Here is an 18,446-nt window from a genome sequence, read left to right as displayed (position 1 = left end):
TTCAATTCTCAGTCAATTCATCAACTTATAATTTGTATTGAATGCAATAAAAGCGTCTGTCAATGCATCAGTGTTAAATGTAGTATGTGAGTTCATCTCTCCAGCACTCTGAGTATCTAAGTGTTGCACAGCGCTGTGACGTCATGTTTGCACAAGACAGATAAAGGGGTTTTTGCATGTGTGGACTGGTGGGTCTTTGTTTCAGAGCAGTGAAGGACTCTGCAGATGACCCATGAACCCCTGCTCATGTGTTCGGCCTGTCCGTATGTCCTGGCGGCGAGGCTTTGGCTCAGATCTGCTGTTTGTTTTGCTTCACTAGCGGTTGGTGTTCAGAGCAGCTGTCAGCACACGCTGTTTTCATGCCAGTGTCAGTTCAGACGCTCTCAGAAACACGACTGGAGAACACTCAGCGTCTTTTCTCCTCACTAAACGCAAATGTTGCATTAGTACATAGGATGCAATGTAAATGCATGCATGCAAATGCAAACACAAACTAAAACTCTAATGCCTGATATCTGTTGATCTGACCTTCATCTCAACAGTTTAGGATTTTAAAACCAGACCTGTGCATTAGATTAGACAGAACTGAGGCCTGCTAATGGATGCTTGAACCGTGAGTCCAGTTGCCTGTTTAACTCGAGGTCCGTTCCATTATGCAAAATCAATTGTTCCAACCCAGCATGCAATGAAAGCGTTTTCTGCCTTCACCAGATCTGAGGGGTTTAATTTGTGTGTGTGTGTGTGTGTGTTGTGATTGCAGGCTAAAAGCTCTGGTTAACAAGAGGTCAGGCCTGAAGTATTCAGACGCGCACACACACCCTTTGTTAATCCCGATCGGGAGTCTGCTGGGATAATTGGCTTGGCCGATAAACACAGTCAGTGTCACTCTAGAGATATTACAATAAAACTGAAGCGGCCTGCATAATTAAATACCTCCTACACGCTCGCTATCATGATCTTAATTAACAGCAGCACATGCACCCAGTGTTTGTGTGACCTTGTTCTTATCCTCGTCTGTTGTCAGTAATTGTTTGGTGTGTGCGACAGTCCCTTGTAATACATATGATTTGAGCTTCACGGAGCACGAACTTTCACCTTATAAAGATCCTAGTGGTGAAGTTCACATGAAGACAGTGAAGCAGCAGCAGAAATGAGCAGGGTTGAAGTAACAGACCTTCATTTCACCCAGTCTTCCCAAAGAGGCCAAACAGGAGTCAGCAGGAGACGCTGGTTAGATAACCCTGAGATTAATGCCAGCCTTCGTGGGGAAAAACAAATTAAATGTAATTTCAAGCTGTGCCATTGCTTCGCTTCCGGCTCCTGCTATTGCTTTCTTGGGTTTTACTCTGAGACTCATAGAAACGGACTTTACCTCACCAGTATAATCAACAGTTACATTGTACATTTTCTATAATTGCAATCAGTCTGATTAGGCCAATAGTAGAATTAGAGGAAAGAAACACTATACAATAAGGCTTCATTTGTCGAAAAATACTTCTAATGCGTTTATTAACCTAATATGAATTTCAACAATTACTAATACATTTTTAAAATCAAAGTTGTATTTGTTAACTTTAGTTAATGCGCAGTGAACTAACATGAACAAACTATGAACAACTGTGTTTTGTAATAATTAACATTAACAATGATTAATAAATGTTGCTTAGTGTTAGTTAATACAAATGAGACCTTACTGTAAAGTGTTATCGAGTTAGTGTCAGGACATATTTGGTTTTGGTTTTTGAAATGTAAAAAAAAAAAAGTGATAATATTGTGTACACAAAAACATGCTGAGTTAAAAACAACCCAAGTTGGGTTATAAATGGACAAACCAAGTGATTTTAACTTTTAACTCAGCGGTTGGGTTGTTTTAACTCAGTGATTGGGATGTTGTAACCCACCGGTTGGGTTGTTGTAACCCAGCAAATTGGGTTGTTTTAACTCAGCGGTTGGGTTGTTGTAACCCAGCGGTTGGGTTGTTTTAACCCAGTGATTGGGTTGTTTTAACTCAGTGATTGGGTTGTTTTAACTCAGCGATTGGGATGTTGTAACCCACCGGTTGGGTTGTTGTAACCCAGCAAATTGGGTTGTTTTAACTCAGTGGTTGGGTTGTTGTAACCCAGCGGTTGGGTTGTTTTAACTCAGCGATTGGGTTGTTTTTTTACTCAGCGGTTGGGTTGTTGTAACCCAGCGGTTTGGTTGTTTTAACCCAGCAAATTGGGTTGTTTTAACCCAGCGATTGGGTTGTTTTTTACTCAGCGATTGGGTTGTTGTAACCCAGCGGTTGGGTTGTTTTAACTCAGCGATTGGGTTGTTTTTTTACTCAGCGGTAGAGTTGTTGTAACCCAGCGGTTGGGTTGTTTTAACTCAGCGGTTGGGTTGTTGTAGCCCAGCGATTGGGTTGTTTTTTACTCAGCAGTAGGGTTATTGTAACTCAGCGGTTGGGTTGTTGTAACTCAGCGGTTGGGTTGTTGTAACCCAGTGGTTGGGTTGTTTTAACTCAGCGGTAGGGTTGTTGTAACTCAGCGGTTGGGTTGTTGTAACTCAGTGGTAGGGTTGTTTTAACTCAGTGGTTGGGTTGTTTTAACCCAGCGGTTGGGTTGTTGTAACCCAGCAAATTGGGTTGTTTTAACTCAGCGGTTGGGTTGTTGTAACCCAGCGGTTGGGTTGTTGTAACCCAGTGGTAGGGTTGTTTTAACCCAGCGGTTGGGTTGTTGTAACCCAGCAAATTGGGTTGTTTTAACTCAGCGGTAGGGTTGTTGTAACCCAGTGGATTGGGTTGTTGTAACCCAGTGGATTGGGTTGTTGTAACCCAGCGGTTGGGTTGTTTTAACTCAGCGGTTGGGTTGTTTTAACCCAGCGGTTGGGTTGTTTTAACTCAGCGGTTGGGTTGTTTTAACTCAGCGGTTGGGTTGTTGTAACCCAGCGGTTGGGTTGTTGTAACTCAGCGGTTGGGTTGTTGTAACCCAGCGATTGGGTTGTTTTAAGCCAGCGGTTGAGTCAAATGTTTCCCAACCTGCTGGGTAGTTTAATTTAACTCAACTATTGTTTAAAAATGACTGTATTGCATGAACCCAATGAACCCAAAATATGTTGGAAATGAACATTTATTAATAAGTTTAATGAATAATAATGAAACAATAAATTGCTTATTAATTTTGATTATTATTGTTGCCTCTAGTAATTATGTGTCTGATTTTGGTTTCATTTTAAGCCAGCCATATAGTCATTTTTAAACAATGTTTGGGTTAAATAAAACTGACCGGCAGGTTGGGTTAAAACAGCCCAACCACTGGGTTTGTCCATTTTTAACCCAACTTGGGTTGTTTTTAACCCAGCATTTTTTAGTGTAATAATTTATTTTCTTGTTGTAATAATTTTTGTTCTAATAAGTTTCACCATAGACAGTGTCAGGCTTGGACGAAGTGTGGATGTTTTTAAATCAACAGATCTGTAATATCAACCATCCTAGTTGCTATAGATAGTTTGGTCTCTCTGTAAATGTCAGTACTGCATGTGTTTAATCTGCGTGTGAGTTTGGTGCGATGAAGCCGTCGCTGCTGGATTTATCGTCCGTTCTCCTTCACCGGGTGTTTTTACAGCCGCCGGTCTTTGTGAAGCTGTTTTGTTTCTCGGGTTGAACTTTCCCAGGAGTCTTTGCTGTATCCTAGACACTCGCTGCAGCTCTGATCTGGGGTCAGTTCTGTGTGAGCGTGTGTTCAGACTCTCCCTCTCCACTCATTAGTGTTCATTTACTGTAATGGACGCACATTAGTCTGAACGCTCTTTTTGCTTGTTTACATAAATAATGTAAAAGCCGCATGCGGGATTCCTGCTCCGTCGCCATAGTAACAGCAAAAGAGACTTTTTTTTAATCGGCTGTATTTCAGCTCGGGCGTTAAGAGGTTTTCTGGGAAATGTGAAATGTGTTTCTCACTCATGTTCTTGAGCGTTTGAGAGGGGGTTTCTGGGTACGATGTCAAAGCGCTGTTCATGTTCTGATCCAGCCTGAAACGTTCAGGTATTATAGAAGGGGAGATTTTTAAATATAGAACTATAACAAATTATGGCATTAATTTATGAATGAGTTCATCAGTAGATTTCAGTACATTGTTTTATGCGAAAAACAGACATTATTTTCTGACTAAATAAAATTAATATATAATGAAATTATTAAATATTTCATGGAATATGAAAATAAATCAGTCAATAAATGAAATCAATTATGCTTGTGTTCATTGATTGCAACATTACATGATGCATTTATTTTTGACATTGATTTGTTTTATGCATATTAGCTTTTTGTGTATATTTAATTTTGTATTTCATGAGGTTTTTCATTTTAAGGCATGTTTATCTGTTAACTTACTTAATTTTATGTGAAATAATAATTAAATATATTTCCTCACCCTATTCATGCTGTTATTTCATTGTACTTTTATTTATTTATTACAACATCTATGATGCATTTAATCATTTCATTATATTATTATGTAATTTAGTCTTCATAGAAACCAAAAGATCTTTGTGAAGTAAATCCCGTATGAACTCTTGTGATTTTTCTCTGATGAAAACAGTGAGATGTGTTGCTGCTGCTCTCACACAACAGCTGTGTGTGTGTGTGTGTGTGTGTGTGTGTGTGTGTGTGTATGTGTGTGTGAGAGAGAGTGTGTGTGTGCAGACAGGTGTGTGTGTGTGTGTGTGCAGACAGGTGGCCACTTCTTTCTCTCCCAGCTGCTGGTTTTGTGACATGTACGGGTGTGTGTTCAGTCACAGACGCCGTTATTCTGTCTCTGTCAGTTGTTCTGATTAGCCATATGTGTTAAACCTTATAAAATGACACGCAACTCGTTATACTTCTGTAGTCTGGGAAGAGAGGAGCTCTAACAATGGAGAATATGAGGAAAATAATCAACATTCAGTCTAGTAGAGCCCAAAAACAACATCAAGACTTTGTAAAAGGGCACTGAGTTTCTGTATTTGGGTCAGTAAACGTAACCAGGTGAGCCGCTCAGGTATTAACACACAAACTCTGAAGTCCTGATCCTGTTCAACACAAGCACAGGAATCATTCGATCATGATGTTCATGTTTATGATCTCTAGAGCTCTCATTCCTTCCTGAAGATGATTTATGGTTCAAATGAATGATAAACAGAGACATGTCACCGTATGCGTGTGCATATTGATGAAACAGATGTCAGTCTTAATGCACGTCTGTGCTGCTAATCCTGTTAAAGCAAAGTTCAAGGATTTGCGATGGCAGAACGCAGGAAGGTGACAGTGTTGATCAACAGTCATGATTCGGCTCAACTTCACCAAACTGTGTCGCTTCACCGTGGGTCTTTTTACTGGTTTTTGTAGATTCACAGACTGTCGTTTCTCCACGCAGTCGCTCATAAGTGTGTGTGTTTGTGTCTCGTCTCTTCCAGCTGGCCGAGTACCGTCAGAGGAAAGCTCAATCCGATGGCCAGAAGAAGCAGAAGAAGAAGAAGAAGAAGCCTGAATCGGACGTAGAGGAGCGTATGAGAGAGGAGCAGAGCAGGGATGAGGGAGAGGAGCAGAAGGGAGATCAGAACACCGTGTTTTCCCTCTCAAAAACTCTCCGCAGCGGAGAAACCGTCACAAATGACCAGACGTACACCATAGAGGTGAGCAGAGTTGTTTCACATGTACACCAATTATTACAAATATTCAGTTATGAACCACTCGCATTAAGATGTTTACATGACATGGGGCGTTTTGTCGTACTTTAATACACACGTTCGATTCAAATGCTGTTTTTATTTGCCTACTTTGTTTTTACGTATTGTTTGTCTTTTTTCTATCAAAAGTGTTAGTAATCGTCATAAATTAGGTATCATTCGAAAGCTTAAACTCTCAGAATTCATTCTGTGAAAACTGTTTTGAAATCTGACATTGCGTTACCATGGAAATGGTACTTTAAACCCTTTCAACAGGCTCCTCCCCCTAGTGGGCAGAGTCATGTTTCATATTACAAAATTTACTGCACTGTTTTAGAATCAAATCTTTTTCTAATCTTGACAAAACACGTATTGTTGGAAAGATCTGAGGCTCAAGCTTCTGTATTTGGTGACTGTTTTGTGATAGAAGTGATATTCTGACAGAAATGTATTAATTTGTGACAGGAGAACGCATCAAATAAATTTAATGGAAGGCGAGTGTCGCTCAGTGGCGTAAACAGGAACCTAAATTTTTGTGATATCAACTTCAAATTTGGAACACAACTTGATTAGACGCATGTGGCTTTGATTTTATCTTAATTATTTTGGGAAATATATATTTTTTATAATAAATACAGTCCAGTACAGTACATTTGCTTTACAGTAAACTTAAAGGGATAGTTCACCCAAAAATGAAAATTCTATCATTTACTCGCCTTCAAGTTGTTCCAAATCTGTATGAGTTTCTTCTACTAAACACAGAAGTTATCTCGAAGAATGATTGTAACCAAACAGTTGACGATAGCCATTGACTTCCATAGTATGACAAAAAAATACTATGTTTATAGTTAATAGCTACGGTCAACTGTTTGTTTACCCACATACTATGTATTCTATACTCTTTTGGCATACTGTTTTTCGCATACTACATAGTAGGGAACTATTTGATTTTGGGCACAGCGTTGGTGAGTGACTTGTGTGTTTGTGAGTCTTTTTGACCAATTCGTTAAAAAGAACCGGTTCATAGGAATCATTTGTTCACAGAGATGGGGAATGTAATGAATCACTTAATGATTCAGGTTCCTTTGAAAGATTCTTTTAATAGACCATTGGTCCAAACAATACAAAACAGTACTATTTTTTGATATAATGTTAATATTTGTCTATATATACATATACATACATATATATATATATATATATATATATATATATATATATATATATATATATTCGATACATATATATTTGATATATATATATATACACACACACACACACACACTGTGTTCCAAATTATTATGCAAGTGACATATCAGTAGGATATACTGATGTTTATTGTACATATCAGTTCAGTACAATAAACATTCAGATTTTAGTTTTTCTAAGAAAGTGTTTGTTTATTTATCCATGTCTTTTTAGATAACTGGTATCAATCTCAGACAAAATAATTTGCCAGGTCTACTTAGGTAAATGGAAACCCTACTTAGAGGTTGTTCCACATTATTAAACAAGTCACAGTTCTCATGAAATATGGAGAGGAAGAAAGATCTTTCTGAAGACAACTAATGAAAACAACTAATATTGTGTGCAAACTGAATGGAGATTATCGAATTATCATTAGATTTGTGAGTGATTTAGAGCACAGCAGAACTCGGTCAGATAAAGGCTTATTAAGGAAAGTTTCTGTCAAAAAAAATTAATTGTATTAAAAGGACAGCTACAAAAAAAAAGCCAGTGTTGAGCAGCAAACAGGTATTTGAAGCTTCTGGTGTCTCTGGAGTCTCGATAAGCTTTCTATGCAGGCTGGCCACCACTAACCAAACCTCACAAAGAGAAACATTTACAGTGGGTGTAGAAATACATTTTCAAACTGTTTTATTGCTGTGGTGTTTTTTTGCAGCATGGGATAGTGCACTATCCTTCTTTTTATACCATAGCTGAAAATGGCCAGTTATGAGCTCCACATATCTTGCAGAAGTCATTTTGACACCCTCAGAGACCCTAAAGGGACCTTCCATCTCACTTCCCAATATTCCAGCCCAAATCATCACCCGCCAGCTCCCTGCTGACGTCGCAGTCTTGTTGAAACGTGGTGGCCGTTCACCAACCATACAGAAATCCATCCATTTAGACCATCAATTGTAGTACGGCATTCATCAGTGAATAAAACTATTTAAAAATGAGTCTTTATGTATTCCTAAACCCACTGTAAATGTGTCTCTTTGTGAGGTTTGGGTTAGTGGTGGCCAGCCTGCATGGAGAGCTTCTCAAGACTCCAGAGACACCAGAAGCTTCAAATACCTGTTTTCTGCTCAACACTGCCTTTTTTTTTATAGCTGCCCTTTTAATACAATTAACTTGTTTGACAGGAACTTTCATTAATAAGCCTTTATCTGACCGAGTTCTGCTGTGCTCTAAATCACTCACAAATCTAATGATAATTCGATAATCTGCATTCACTTTTCACACAATAGTATTTGTTTTCATGCCTTTTGCACAACATTGCACCATTTCATGCTTTTCATCTTCAGAAAGATCTTTCTTCCTCCCCACATTGCATGAAAACTGAGACTTGCTTAATAATGTGGAACAACCTCTAAGTAGAGTTTCCATAGACCTGGCAAATGATTTTGTCTGAGATTGATACCAGTTATCTAAAAAGACATGGATAAATAAACAAACAAACACTTTCTTAGAAAAACTAAAATCTGAATGTTTATTGTACTGAAATCCTACTGATATGTCACTTGCATAATAATTTGGAACACAGTGTATATATACACATTAGGGCTGTCAACGTTAATGTGTTGACGTATGCAAATTTAAAACACAATCATATCTCTGTGATTGTTTCTGAAGAGCGCTAGTCCTCACACTGTGTGAAATACAGACTGAACATCAGCCGCTGTACGGTCAGGTGATACGTGAAGTACGTTTCTCGGCTGCATAAAGCAAACCAGCGTCTCGCTAGTAAAGTTTTGATGGATGAACATTGCAATTGAGGTTAAGACAGTTGCGGTGACGTGCTTTGGTGTGATTAAATTTATGAATTATATGTAGTCCTTATATCATTTGGTTATTTTGTGTCCTTTCTTGAAAAGAAACCTAAATTTACCTTGAAAAAAGCTTGCAGGAAATGAAGTTTTGTGGGAATCATTATGAAGATAAATGGTTCCTTCCTAATTTCATGATAAGTGCGCAATTAAATGTGATTAATTGCACAAAAAGGGTGTGATTAATCATGATTAAAAATGTTAATCTATTGACAGCCCTATATACACAGAAGGTTTTTGTTTGCAGCTCTTCTTTTGGTAAATGAATTAGATTATAAATGCGTAGATGTTTTTAAAGCCTGGCAGGTTTAGGCTGTATTTGTAGTTATAGATGAGTGTGAAATTAGTGGTTGCCCAGGCAACAGACAACTGCGTTTGAACTGGTTAAGCAGCCTGTGTGTGCGTGTGTGTGTGTGCGTGTGTGTGTGTGTGTGTGTGTGTGTGTGTGTGTGTGTGTGTGTGTGATTGTGGTGTCCTTGCAGCAGAATAGCAGCGCTCCTCTCTCTCTCCGCTCTGAATGCATCCGTGTTCTTTATCAACAGAGGTTTCTCCAGGAAACTAACAGGTGATTCACCTCCGTCTGTGTGGTTATGCTCAATCTCTTTGTTTGAATTAAAAAATGATCTGCTTTAATCACAGGCGCAGTCTTACAAGACTCCTCTGGTTCAGCTCACTTATATAACACCCACAGCACCGTTTCCACATCTTTCCAAGGAGAAAAATAGTGTAATATGTAGTTGACACACGTTTACATTTAAATTACCACGGCAAAGTTTGAAGTGGCCGTGTAACTTCCTCCTGCAGCTGTTGCCGTGGAAACAACACTTGTGATTGTGCTGAAATCTGACAGAGTAAAAGCACACAGGAAAACTCAAACTAATGTTTATAGCGAATGAGCATGTCTGATGGGTTTAAGTCTGCTGCGTATTACTAGACACTCTTAACTAGTATATTTAGGGCCCTATGATTTCAGTGATGCAGAAAACGTGGATGGAATCGTGGAATCCAGTCATAAAATCTCAATTTACTGTATGACGCAGATCGTATAACTTAAATCAGATCGAGATATAGACTAGTGTGTGTGAATGTTAAACTGCAAGAATCCTGCATTTTCCTGCATGTTCTGTGTGAATGAATCGTTTCATTTCACACACGCACACACACTGAAGCACGCGTGACGCTCGCGGTGTTTTCAGCCTCTGCCGTCTCACTATATGAGGACATGAACACATGAACTTCATCTCCTGAGCCGCTCTGAGAGTCAGTTCATCAGCATTTTACCGTTTCATTTGAGTAAAACTATCATCATATCATAAACACACAAAAACTCAAAGGTCTTCACTGCAACCTGTCAAAATAAAAGTTCGGTTTAACTTGAAGAAATTGTGCCAGAAATATTGTTGTACAGTAGAATTAAGCTATGTCTCAATGTAATAATAATACACTAATAATAATAATAATAATAATAATAAATTATTATTATTAAAACTTTATTTTTTTTTAAGGAATAATCACAATTTTTCTTCCATGTTTAATTTTAACAGTGAAGCTCTGTTGTGCAGCACTGTGTTTGACAAAGTTTGTTTAATGTCATATAAATTAAAAATATAAATTAAATTAATGTTTTATGCCTTCATTTGATTGCCAGAAAAATTAAGATACTCATTTCTGGGGGAAAAAAAATCATAGAAATTATATAAAAAAAAAAAAAAAGATTACATTTTGTTGTTTTTATGAATTCATTTAAGTAGACATGCTTTTTGATTATTTATTTTATTATAGATTATTTATTTATTATAGAAATTTAATTAAACCATTAAAATGCAATCCAGAAAATTTAAAACAGAGAAAAAAATTAAATAGTTTTGTTCAACTTTTAATAAATTGTATAAGTTTCTTGATTTAAATTAATTAGACATGCTTTTTGATTACTAAAATTCAATTTAACCATTTAAATGGAGTCCAAAAAAACTAAAACGGGTAAAAAGAAAACGAATCCAGAAAAATTTAAACGGAAAAAAACGGAATTTGGGGAAAAAATAAAATGGATTTTGAAATGAAATTTCTGTCATTATTTACTTGCCCTCATGTCGTTCCACACCCGTAAGACCTTCGTTCATCTTCAGAACACAAATTAAGATATTTTTGATGAAATCCGATGGCTCAGTGAGGCCTGCATTGACAGCAAGATAATCAACACTTTCAATGCCCAGAAAGATACTAAAGACATACTTAAAACAGTCATGTGACTACAGTGGTTCAACCTTAATGTTATAAAGCGACGAGAATACTTTTTGTGCTCCAAAAAAAACAAAATAACGACTATTCAACAATATCTAGTGATGGCCGATTTCAAAACATGAAGCTTTACAAATCATTTGTTTCGAATCAGTGGTTCGGAGTGCCAAAATCACGTGATTTCAGTAAATGAGGCTTCGTTTACGTGATCTGAACCACTGATTCGATACAAAAGATTCGTAAAGCTTCGAAATCAGCCTATTATGCTGTTTTCTATGTGAATATATAGTAAAGTGTAATTTATTCCTGTGATCAAAGCTGAATTTTCAGCATCATTACTCCAGTCTTCAGTGTCACATGATCCTTCAGAAATCATTCTAATATGATGATTTGATGATCAAGAAACATTTATGATTATTATCAATGTTAAAAACAGTTTCATATTCCTGTGGAAATCTTAACTATTCCAAATGTTTGAGCGGTAGTGTATATAACCAATAAAACTGACAGATTTATATTAAACTACATCGTCCATCATCCCTCCATTCTCGTAGTTTTATCAGTCCACGGTTAGTCATTAACATCATTAAACACTATACTAGATGATCTGTTGTAGCTGCTCTGCCCTTCATTGATGAATGTTTGCAGTATTAGTCTATGGTATTTATCTGTTCAGTTGGGTTACTCTGAGGTGGACGCGTCTCTAGATTAAACTGGATGTAGGTCAGACGTTCATGCATCAGTGTAATTAGCCGTGATCCTCACAAAAGAGCCGGAGCTGAAGGAAATGAGAACAACGGGCCGTCGGTCATGCTTTCATAAGTGAGACGCTGAGGATCGTATCTGTTCTCTGATATGGTGTGTTCTTACACATACAGCGACCCTTTGCTTTCTTTTCAAGATGGTTATTTTTTAAAAGCGTGTCGGTCTTGATTAGTGACCCAGTAACACTGAAGACTCAATTATGTGAAATTAATTGCACACGCGACCTCATTTTGCTTTCTTTTTTCAGCCCGAGAGTGAAGTCTCAACGACGGCTGAAGACTGTTCTTCTGAGGTAAGATCCATTAGACGTGTGTTTTTAACGGGGTAAAGCCTTGTTTATTCTCAGGTTTAAGCGGAGTGAGTCAGTGCTCTACGGCTGGAGTTTTGTTTTCTTAATGACTCATGGGAATGTAACTGTGCTTGTGGATGGTTTGTGATACAGCACAAAAGAGAAATCCAGAAACCTTCACCGTTTGCTCCTCACGTGCTCAGTGAGGATCATGTGACCTGCTGGTTGCCAGGCAGTGAAGTCTTAAAAATCCTGCCTGAAATTTCTGACTGACCTCGAAGAGAGCAAAGTTTCACAGCGGCGCTGCTGTTGCTTCACTGCAGAGATCAGTGACTGACAGGAAACTGCTCAATCCATAACCAGATAACATGGTCAAGAATGTCCTGACACATTTCACCGCAGTTTATAGTGTATAGAGAATAATGCTGTTCTGTTCTAATTAATATTAATTTATTTAATCAAATTTCCTCCAATTATCAATACAAAAGCTGTTCCTTTATTTATTTATTTATTTTCATTAACCACGTTTCTCCTCCAATTATTCATTTATGCATTTATTATTTATTTTCGTTAAGCACATTTCTCCTACAATTATCATTACAAAAACTATTGTTCATTCATTTATTTATTTTTGTTGAACAATTATTAATTATTAACAATAAATAATTATTTTTCCTCAATTATCAATACAAAAACTATTTATTTTCTTTAAGGCCATTTTCTCCAAATATCAATACAAAAAACTATTTATTTTATTTTATTTTATATTATTTTTATTTATTTTTAAGCACATTTCTCCTCAATTATTAATACAAAAACTTTATTTATTTATTTATTTTTATACAAAAACTATTTATTTTCTTTAAGCACATTTTCTCCAAATATCAATACTAAAAAACTATTTATTTTATTTAAACTATTTTTTTATTTTTTTATTTAAGCACATTTCACCTCATTTATTAAAACAAAACCTTTATTTATTTATTTATTTATTTATTTATTCATTCATTCATTTATTTATTTATTTTCTTTAAGCACATTTTCTCCAAATATTAATACAAAAACTATTTATTTATTTATTTTATTTTTATTTATTTTAAGCACATTTCTCCAAAAAAAAAAAATTACTAAAACAAAAACTTTATTTATTTCTTTTCTCTAAGCACATTTCTCCAAATATCAACACAAAAAAAACTATTTATTTATTTATTACGCATATTTCTCCACAATGAATACAAAAAAATATTTATTTATTTATTATTTATTTATTTTCTTTAAGCACAATTTCTCCAAATATCAATACAGAAACTATTTATTTAGTTTTTTATTTTTATAAGCACACTTTCTCCAATTATCAATACAGAACTGTTTAGTTTATTTGTTAGTTATATATTGTTTTTATTTTGTATATTAGGATTTGTTGGACTGTGACATTTTCAATAAATGGTTAATTAGCCTTTAGCTAAAAAAACTTTTTACAACAAACAAGCTTTTTCTTGAAAAAGTACAAATATAGAATTAAATAAACGTTAAAATAAGATTAAATAAAATTGATAAAGTTAAATAAAAAATAATTGTATTACAGAAATGTAATACAGGAAAATACAGAATCTAATAAGAATCAACATTGAGAATAATGAGAATTACAGAACAACTCAAAAATAAAACATCTGACATATTACAGTATTTGGAGGGTAAATGTGGTTAATTATCATGGAAATAATGTAAAAAAAAAAAAAAAATCATAATGGTCCTAAAAATAAGTTTTATTTTCTTGGTGTGACAATTAATTGTTTTTCTCTTTTATTTTAGAGTAAATTCTGTCATGTTTTTGTGAAATTGACCAGGTAACATGCTGTGATTGTGTATGTTGTGCAAACGTGCGTTGTGTTTCTGCAGATGTTGTCATTAGAGCACTGTTTCATGTGTCATGTTGTGAACTGACAGGTAAATGGTTTCCACGAGAGGACAGAGAGTGATGTGCCGTCCTGTGTGATCGGGGTACAGTAGTTCCCTCTCTCTCCTCCCTCAGCGCTGCTTCCTTCGGGACACTGCCTTCCTCCTAACGCACTAACCTCTCCTTCATCTCTGAGCCTCAGCTGCTGTGAATATATGCTAATGCGCAGGCCGTTCTGTGGCATTTTAACCGCACTCACTGAAATCACGCGGCTGCTTGGCATTTGTTTGGTGTATATTATATTGGTGGAGGGAGCGTGTGAAGAGCGTATGAGCTGCTTATATAAGAGAGACGCTCAGCTTGTACAGGGGCGAAGGCCGCGTGTCCACCAAAGCAGCAGATGCTCTTCTGAAAAAAGACGCTTGCGAGCTTCGACGGCGCAGCGTTTTCAGTTTGGTTGTTACGATACAGAATATCCGCGTTACAAGTATCTGATTTCGCTGAATATAAAAATGTCGATGCAATGTAAAGTACTTGCTCTGGCTCTTTTCAATGATTTTATTTTGTTATTATGCTTTTGTCATCATCTGTAGCCGTCGTTCAATCGGGATGTGGCAATTGGTCGGTGTGGTATTTGCCCCGCCCCTTCTCCACTGTGATTGGATGGCTGGGTAAAAGTGATGAGCGCTGCGTTTTACCCAAAGTTTTCAACTCTTCAACAAGAAATAGATGCTTGGCGGCTCGTCACGCAGCTGCTGTTTTTAAACACGTGACGCTCCCATTGAAAACTATAGGAAAAATAACATTTTGGTGGACACACGGCCTGAAACCATCGACAGAAAGGAAAAAGAATAGAGAAAAGAGAAATCAGCTGTGTTATTTTGGTATAATTAAGACACTATTGTACTTTTTATTGTAAATATTTATTATTTATTAATAATAGTCTTTATTTATTTATTAGTTATTAATTAATTCATTTATTATTAATTAGTTATTTAGTATTAGTACATTTTTATTTTGAATTGTATTTTTCTATTTCCATTTTTTATTTTAATTTTAATTAACAATTAAGTAATTTTATTTAATTAGATTTTAGTCATTTTTATTTCAGTTTGTTATTTTAGTACATCAATATGGAGGGCCAAATTACTCAAAATTAAATGATTAAATACATGTTGAAGTATTTTAATAAATTATTAAATACATAATTAAATTGTTATTAAAACAAAAATCATTCAGTTAATTATTAAATCACCAAATAAAATTAATTGTAATTTTATTTGTCATTTTAGCATTTGTTTGCGCTCATTTTTAATTTTTAGCATTATTGCTTTTCATTTAAGCACAAGTTCATGTCATTTTATTTTATTTTAAATAAAATGAGCGCAAACAAATACTAAAATGAAATAAAAGGTACATTTATTAATTAGTTAGGTGATTTAATAATTAACAGAATGATAGTTATGTTTTATGAACAATGTAATAATTTATTAAATAATTTATTTAATTCTTTCTAAATAAAAAGTAAAAAAGCTGAAATAAAATAAGATTAATAAATATAACTATTTTTTAAATATAATAAATAAAATTTTAATGATTTAAAAAAATACTTTTTAAAAAAAAAATATAATAATTAAATTTACTAAAATATATATATATATATTTTTTTTTTATTATTATTAATTAATGTTTATTTAGTTTCAAGTAATGAAAATGTTTAAGTTAACTATAATAACCCTGAGATTCAGTGGAAGTTTCCCAGATTGTCCTGACCGAGCTCCGGATGTTTAATGAGCGCTCATGGCGCCCTGGTTCTGGTTCTGACTCTGTTCTGGTTCTGACTGTGTTGTGGTCTCTCCTGCAGGAAGAAGATCTCCAGCAATCTGAAGCGCAGATGGAGCCGGACCTCCAGAGCGGCGGTCCTCAGAGCCGAACACAGATCATGGAGGACGAGTTAGCTGCCAAGAACATGGCCATGGAAGAGCTGAGCCGTGAGCTGGAGGAGATGAGGGCTGCGTTCGGAGCTGAAGGAGTGCAGCAGGTACGTGTCCTGATTTCAGTGAGGACTCATTGTTTTAAAGAGCTGTGCCGTGAGTCACGCTGGATGAGTGGGAGACGGATGGATGGACGCGTGACACTGACGTGACCTCACTGTGATTAGGCTGTGCAGATCTCATGGCTGATCATGTAACGCTCCATAGAGTCTCGATTATTTCTCTGCGTGACTCAGTCTTTCAGCAATACTAATGATCTTTCTTCTTGACATTGACTCTAATAGGCTGCCAAGAAAGTCAATTTCTGTCATGTTAATCTGCAGGAAAAAGTGTTTTATTGAAATAAAGACGGTCCCCTGCTGTTCCAGACCTGAGGAGGTTTTTAATTATGTTTCATAACAGTCCGAAAAACTTATGATCATGACATCACTAGCTATGTGTCCATGTTGGATGTTGTATAAAACACGGCCAAGGTTGCTGAAGTGACGTGAATATGTGTCCACAGCTGCAGGAGTTCGAGGAAGCGCTGAAACAGAGGGATGAGATCATCACGCAGCTCACCGCCAACATGCAGCAGGCGCGGACGGAGAAGGAGGAAGTGATGCGGGAGTTTCTGCAACTGACGGAGCAAAGCCAGAAACTCCAGATTCAGTTCCAACAGGTATCAGACGTGTCGTCAGTGTTTCTGCATGATTCTTCACATGGACAGAAACACTGAACCTCATTATAATGATTATTTAGAACAGCCTATAACAACAAACAGTTTATAATTATAAAAATAAGTGAAATGAAGACTAATGATAACAATAACTATAACCGTAACTGCAGTAATTATATGATGGCTGTAGTAGTTATAACAATAAATGTAATGAAAATTATAATGATAACTATAATGATAATTATAAAAATAACTACATCAATAACTATAATGACTATAACGGTAACTATAATGAAGACTATAATTATAACTGTAATCATAACTATAACAATAACTATAATGATAACTATAACTACTATGATAACTGTAATAATTATAATAATGATTATATCAATAACAATGAAAAACTTTATAAAATTAAAACTATAATGATTATTATAAGAATAACTATAACGATAAATATAACTAACTATAATGATGAATATTATGATAGCTATAACAAAAATGATAACTATAATGTTAACGATAACTTAAATGAAAAAAATAACTATATTAACGATAACTATAACTATATTTTTGTCAACTGTCTCTTTAAATGCTGGATTCTGATTGGCTGTCAATGTTTTTATCGTTCATCAGCTGGAAAAAAAATCGCTCTGAAAGTGATTCCAACGATATCTTTTCTTCTGTGTTGTTAACGTTATAGTTGTGCTGTGGACTTTCTCTTAAAGTTAGTGTGATTATTAAAACTTATGAATAAATAGATATAATCAACATTTCTCTCACCTCGTCCACCAAACCATCATATCAGAATGTCTATGAAGTCATGGATCTGCATTTTTATGTCTACGACGTGTGTGACATTTTGAATGGACTCTAATTCTGTCCCTCACAGACGTGTTTTCATTTGTGGTAAAATAAACATGGCGTCTGAGGTTTATTGTTGATTGTTAGCTGTAGTATTTTAGATCCTGACGGTCACACTCTTCCTCCAGCTGCAGGCCGGTGAGATACTGAGGAGCTCCAACATCAGCTCCACCGCGGCGGATCTTCTCCAGGCCCGTCAGCAGATCACGCTGTATCAACAGCAGCTGGACGAGAAGGACGCACAGGTCAGAGGTCACCAGGAGAAGACACAGGAGCAGCTTTTATTGATCGCGCAGCTTCAGGAGAGGCTGAGTGAAGCCGAGAGGGTGAGTCGTGTGAGTTCAGGCTGCTGTTTCCAGTCATGCGGTCCAGTGTCATACGCTCTGCTCAAATCATGCCTAATAATATTATTATTCATGGTGGTTCAGCTAATGCACAGACACATTTTTACACTCATTGAAATAACCAAACAATCATCTTCTAGCATTTGCAACTAAAAATAGACGTGTGTGAACTGTAAAATGTGTTTAGGAGTATGTGTGCGAATAGTCTTTAAAAAGTCTTAAATTCAGGTTTTGTTTATAGTTTACAGCTTGTTTATAATTAAAAGTGGTATTTTGGATACAAAATAAAATCTGGCATTTAATTCAATGCTTAGAATATGCATAATTCCATAATTATTAAATAAATACAGATTGAAGCAGAAATATTTTAAAAAGTAGTGTACTTTTTGTATTCAAATAAATTAAATAATGTTAGGTAATTGTGACATCTTTTCTCACAATTCTGACTTTTGTCGCAATGAGGAATGAGAAAAAAAGTCACAATTGCAGGATATGAACTCACAATTGTGAGAAAAATAGTCAAATTTGAGAGTTTATATCTTGCAATTCGGACTTTATAACTCACAATTGGGAATTTATATCTCGCAATTCTGAGAAAAAACTGAGAATTGTGAAAAAAGTCACAGTTTGGAGTTATAAAACCCAAATTGTGAGAT

General features: G+C 35.7%; 1 protein-coding gene across 8 annotated transcripts in view; it reads left to right on the top strand.

Moving 5' to 3' along the window:
- Positions 1–18,446, top strand: part of akap9 (A kinase (PRKA) anchor protein 9) — an 81,699-nt gene that overhangs the window by 5,808 nt on the left and 57,445 nt on the right. For 6 of the 8 annotated variants that reach the window (XM_051871891.1, XM_051871890.1, XM_051871885.1 and 3 more), the window contains exons 2-7: positions 5,431–5,649; positions 11,989–12,033; positions 13,978–14,031; positions 15,792–15,968; positions 16,427–16,582; positions 17,575–17,772. In XM_051871891.1, the coding sequence (XP_051727851.1) occupies positions 5,431–5,649; positions 11,989–12,033; positions 13,978–14,031; positions 15,792–15,968; positions 16,427–16,582; positions 17,575–17,772 (849 nt within the window). The remainder of the gene's footprint in view (positions 1–5,430; positions 5,650–11,988; positions 12,034–13,977; positions 14,032–15,791; positions 15,969–16,426; positions 16,583–17,574; positions 17,773–18,446) is intronic. The other 2 variants (XM_051871892.1, XM_051871887.1) reach the window with 1 other exon arrangement.

Source organism: Ctenopharyngodon idella, chromosome 19, assembly GCF_019924925.1.
Source record: "Ctenopharyngodon idella isolate HZGC_01 chromosome 19, HZGC01, whole genome shotgun sequence".
In the NCBI taxonomy this organism is placed as follows: Eukaryota; Metazoa; Chordata; class Actinopteri; order Cypriniformes; family Xenocyprididae; genus Ctenopharyngodon; species Ctenopharyngodon idella.
The sequence above is the reverse complement of the archived record's forward strand: the minus strand, read 5'-3'. Positions and strand labels throughout refer to the sequence as shown.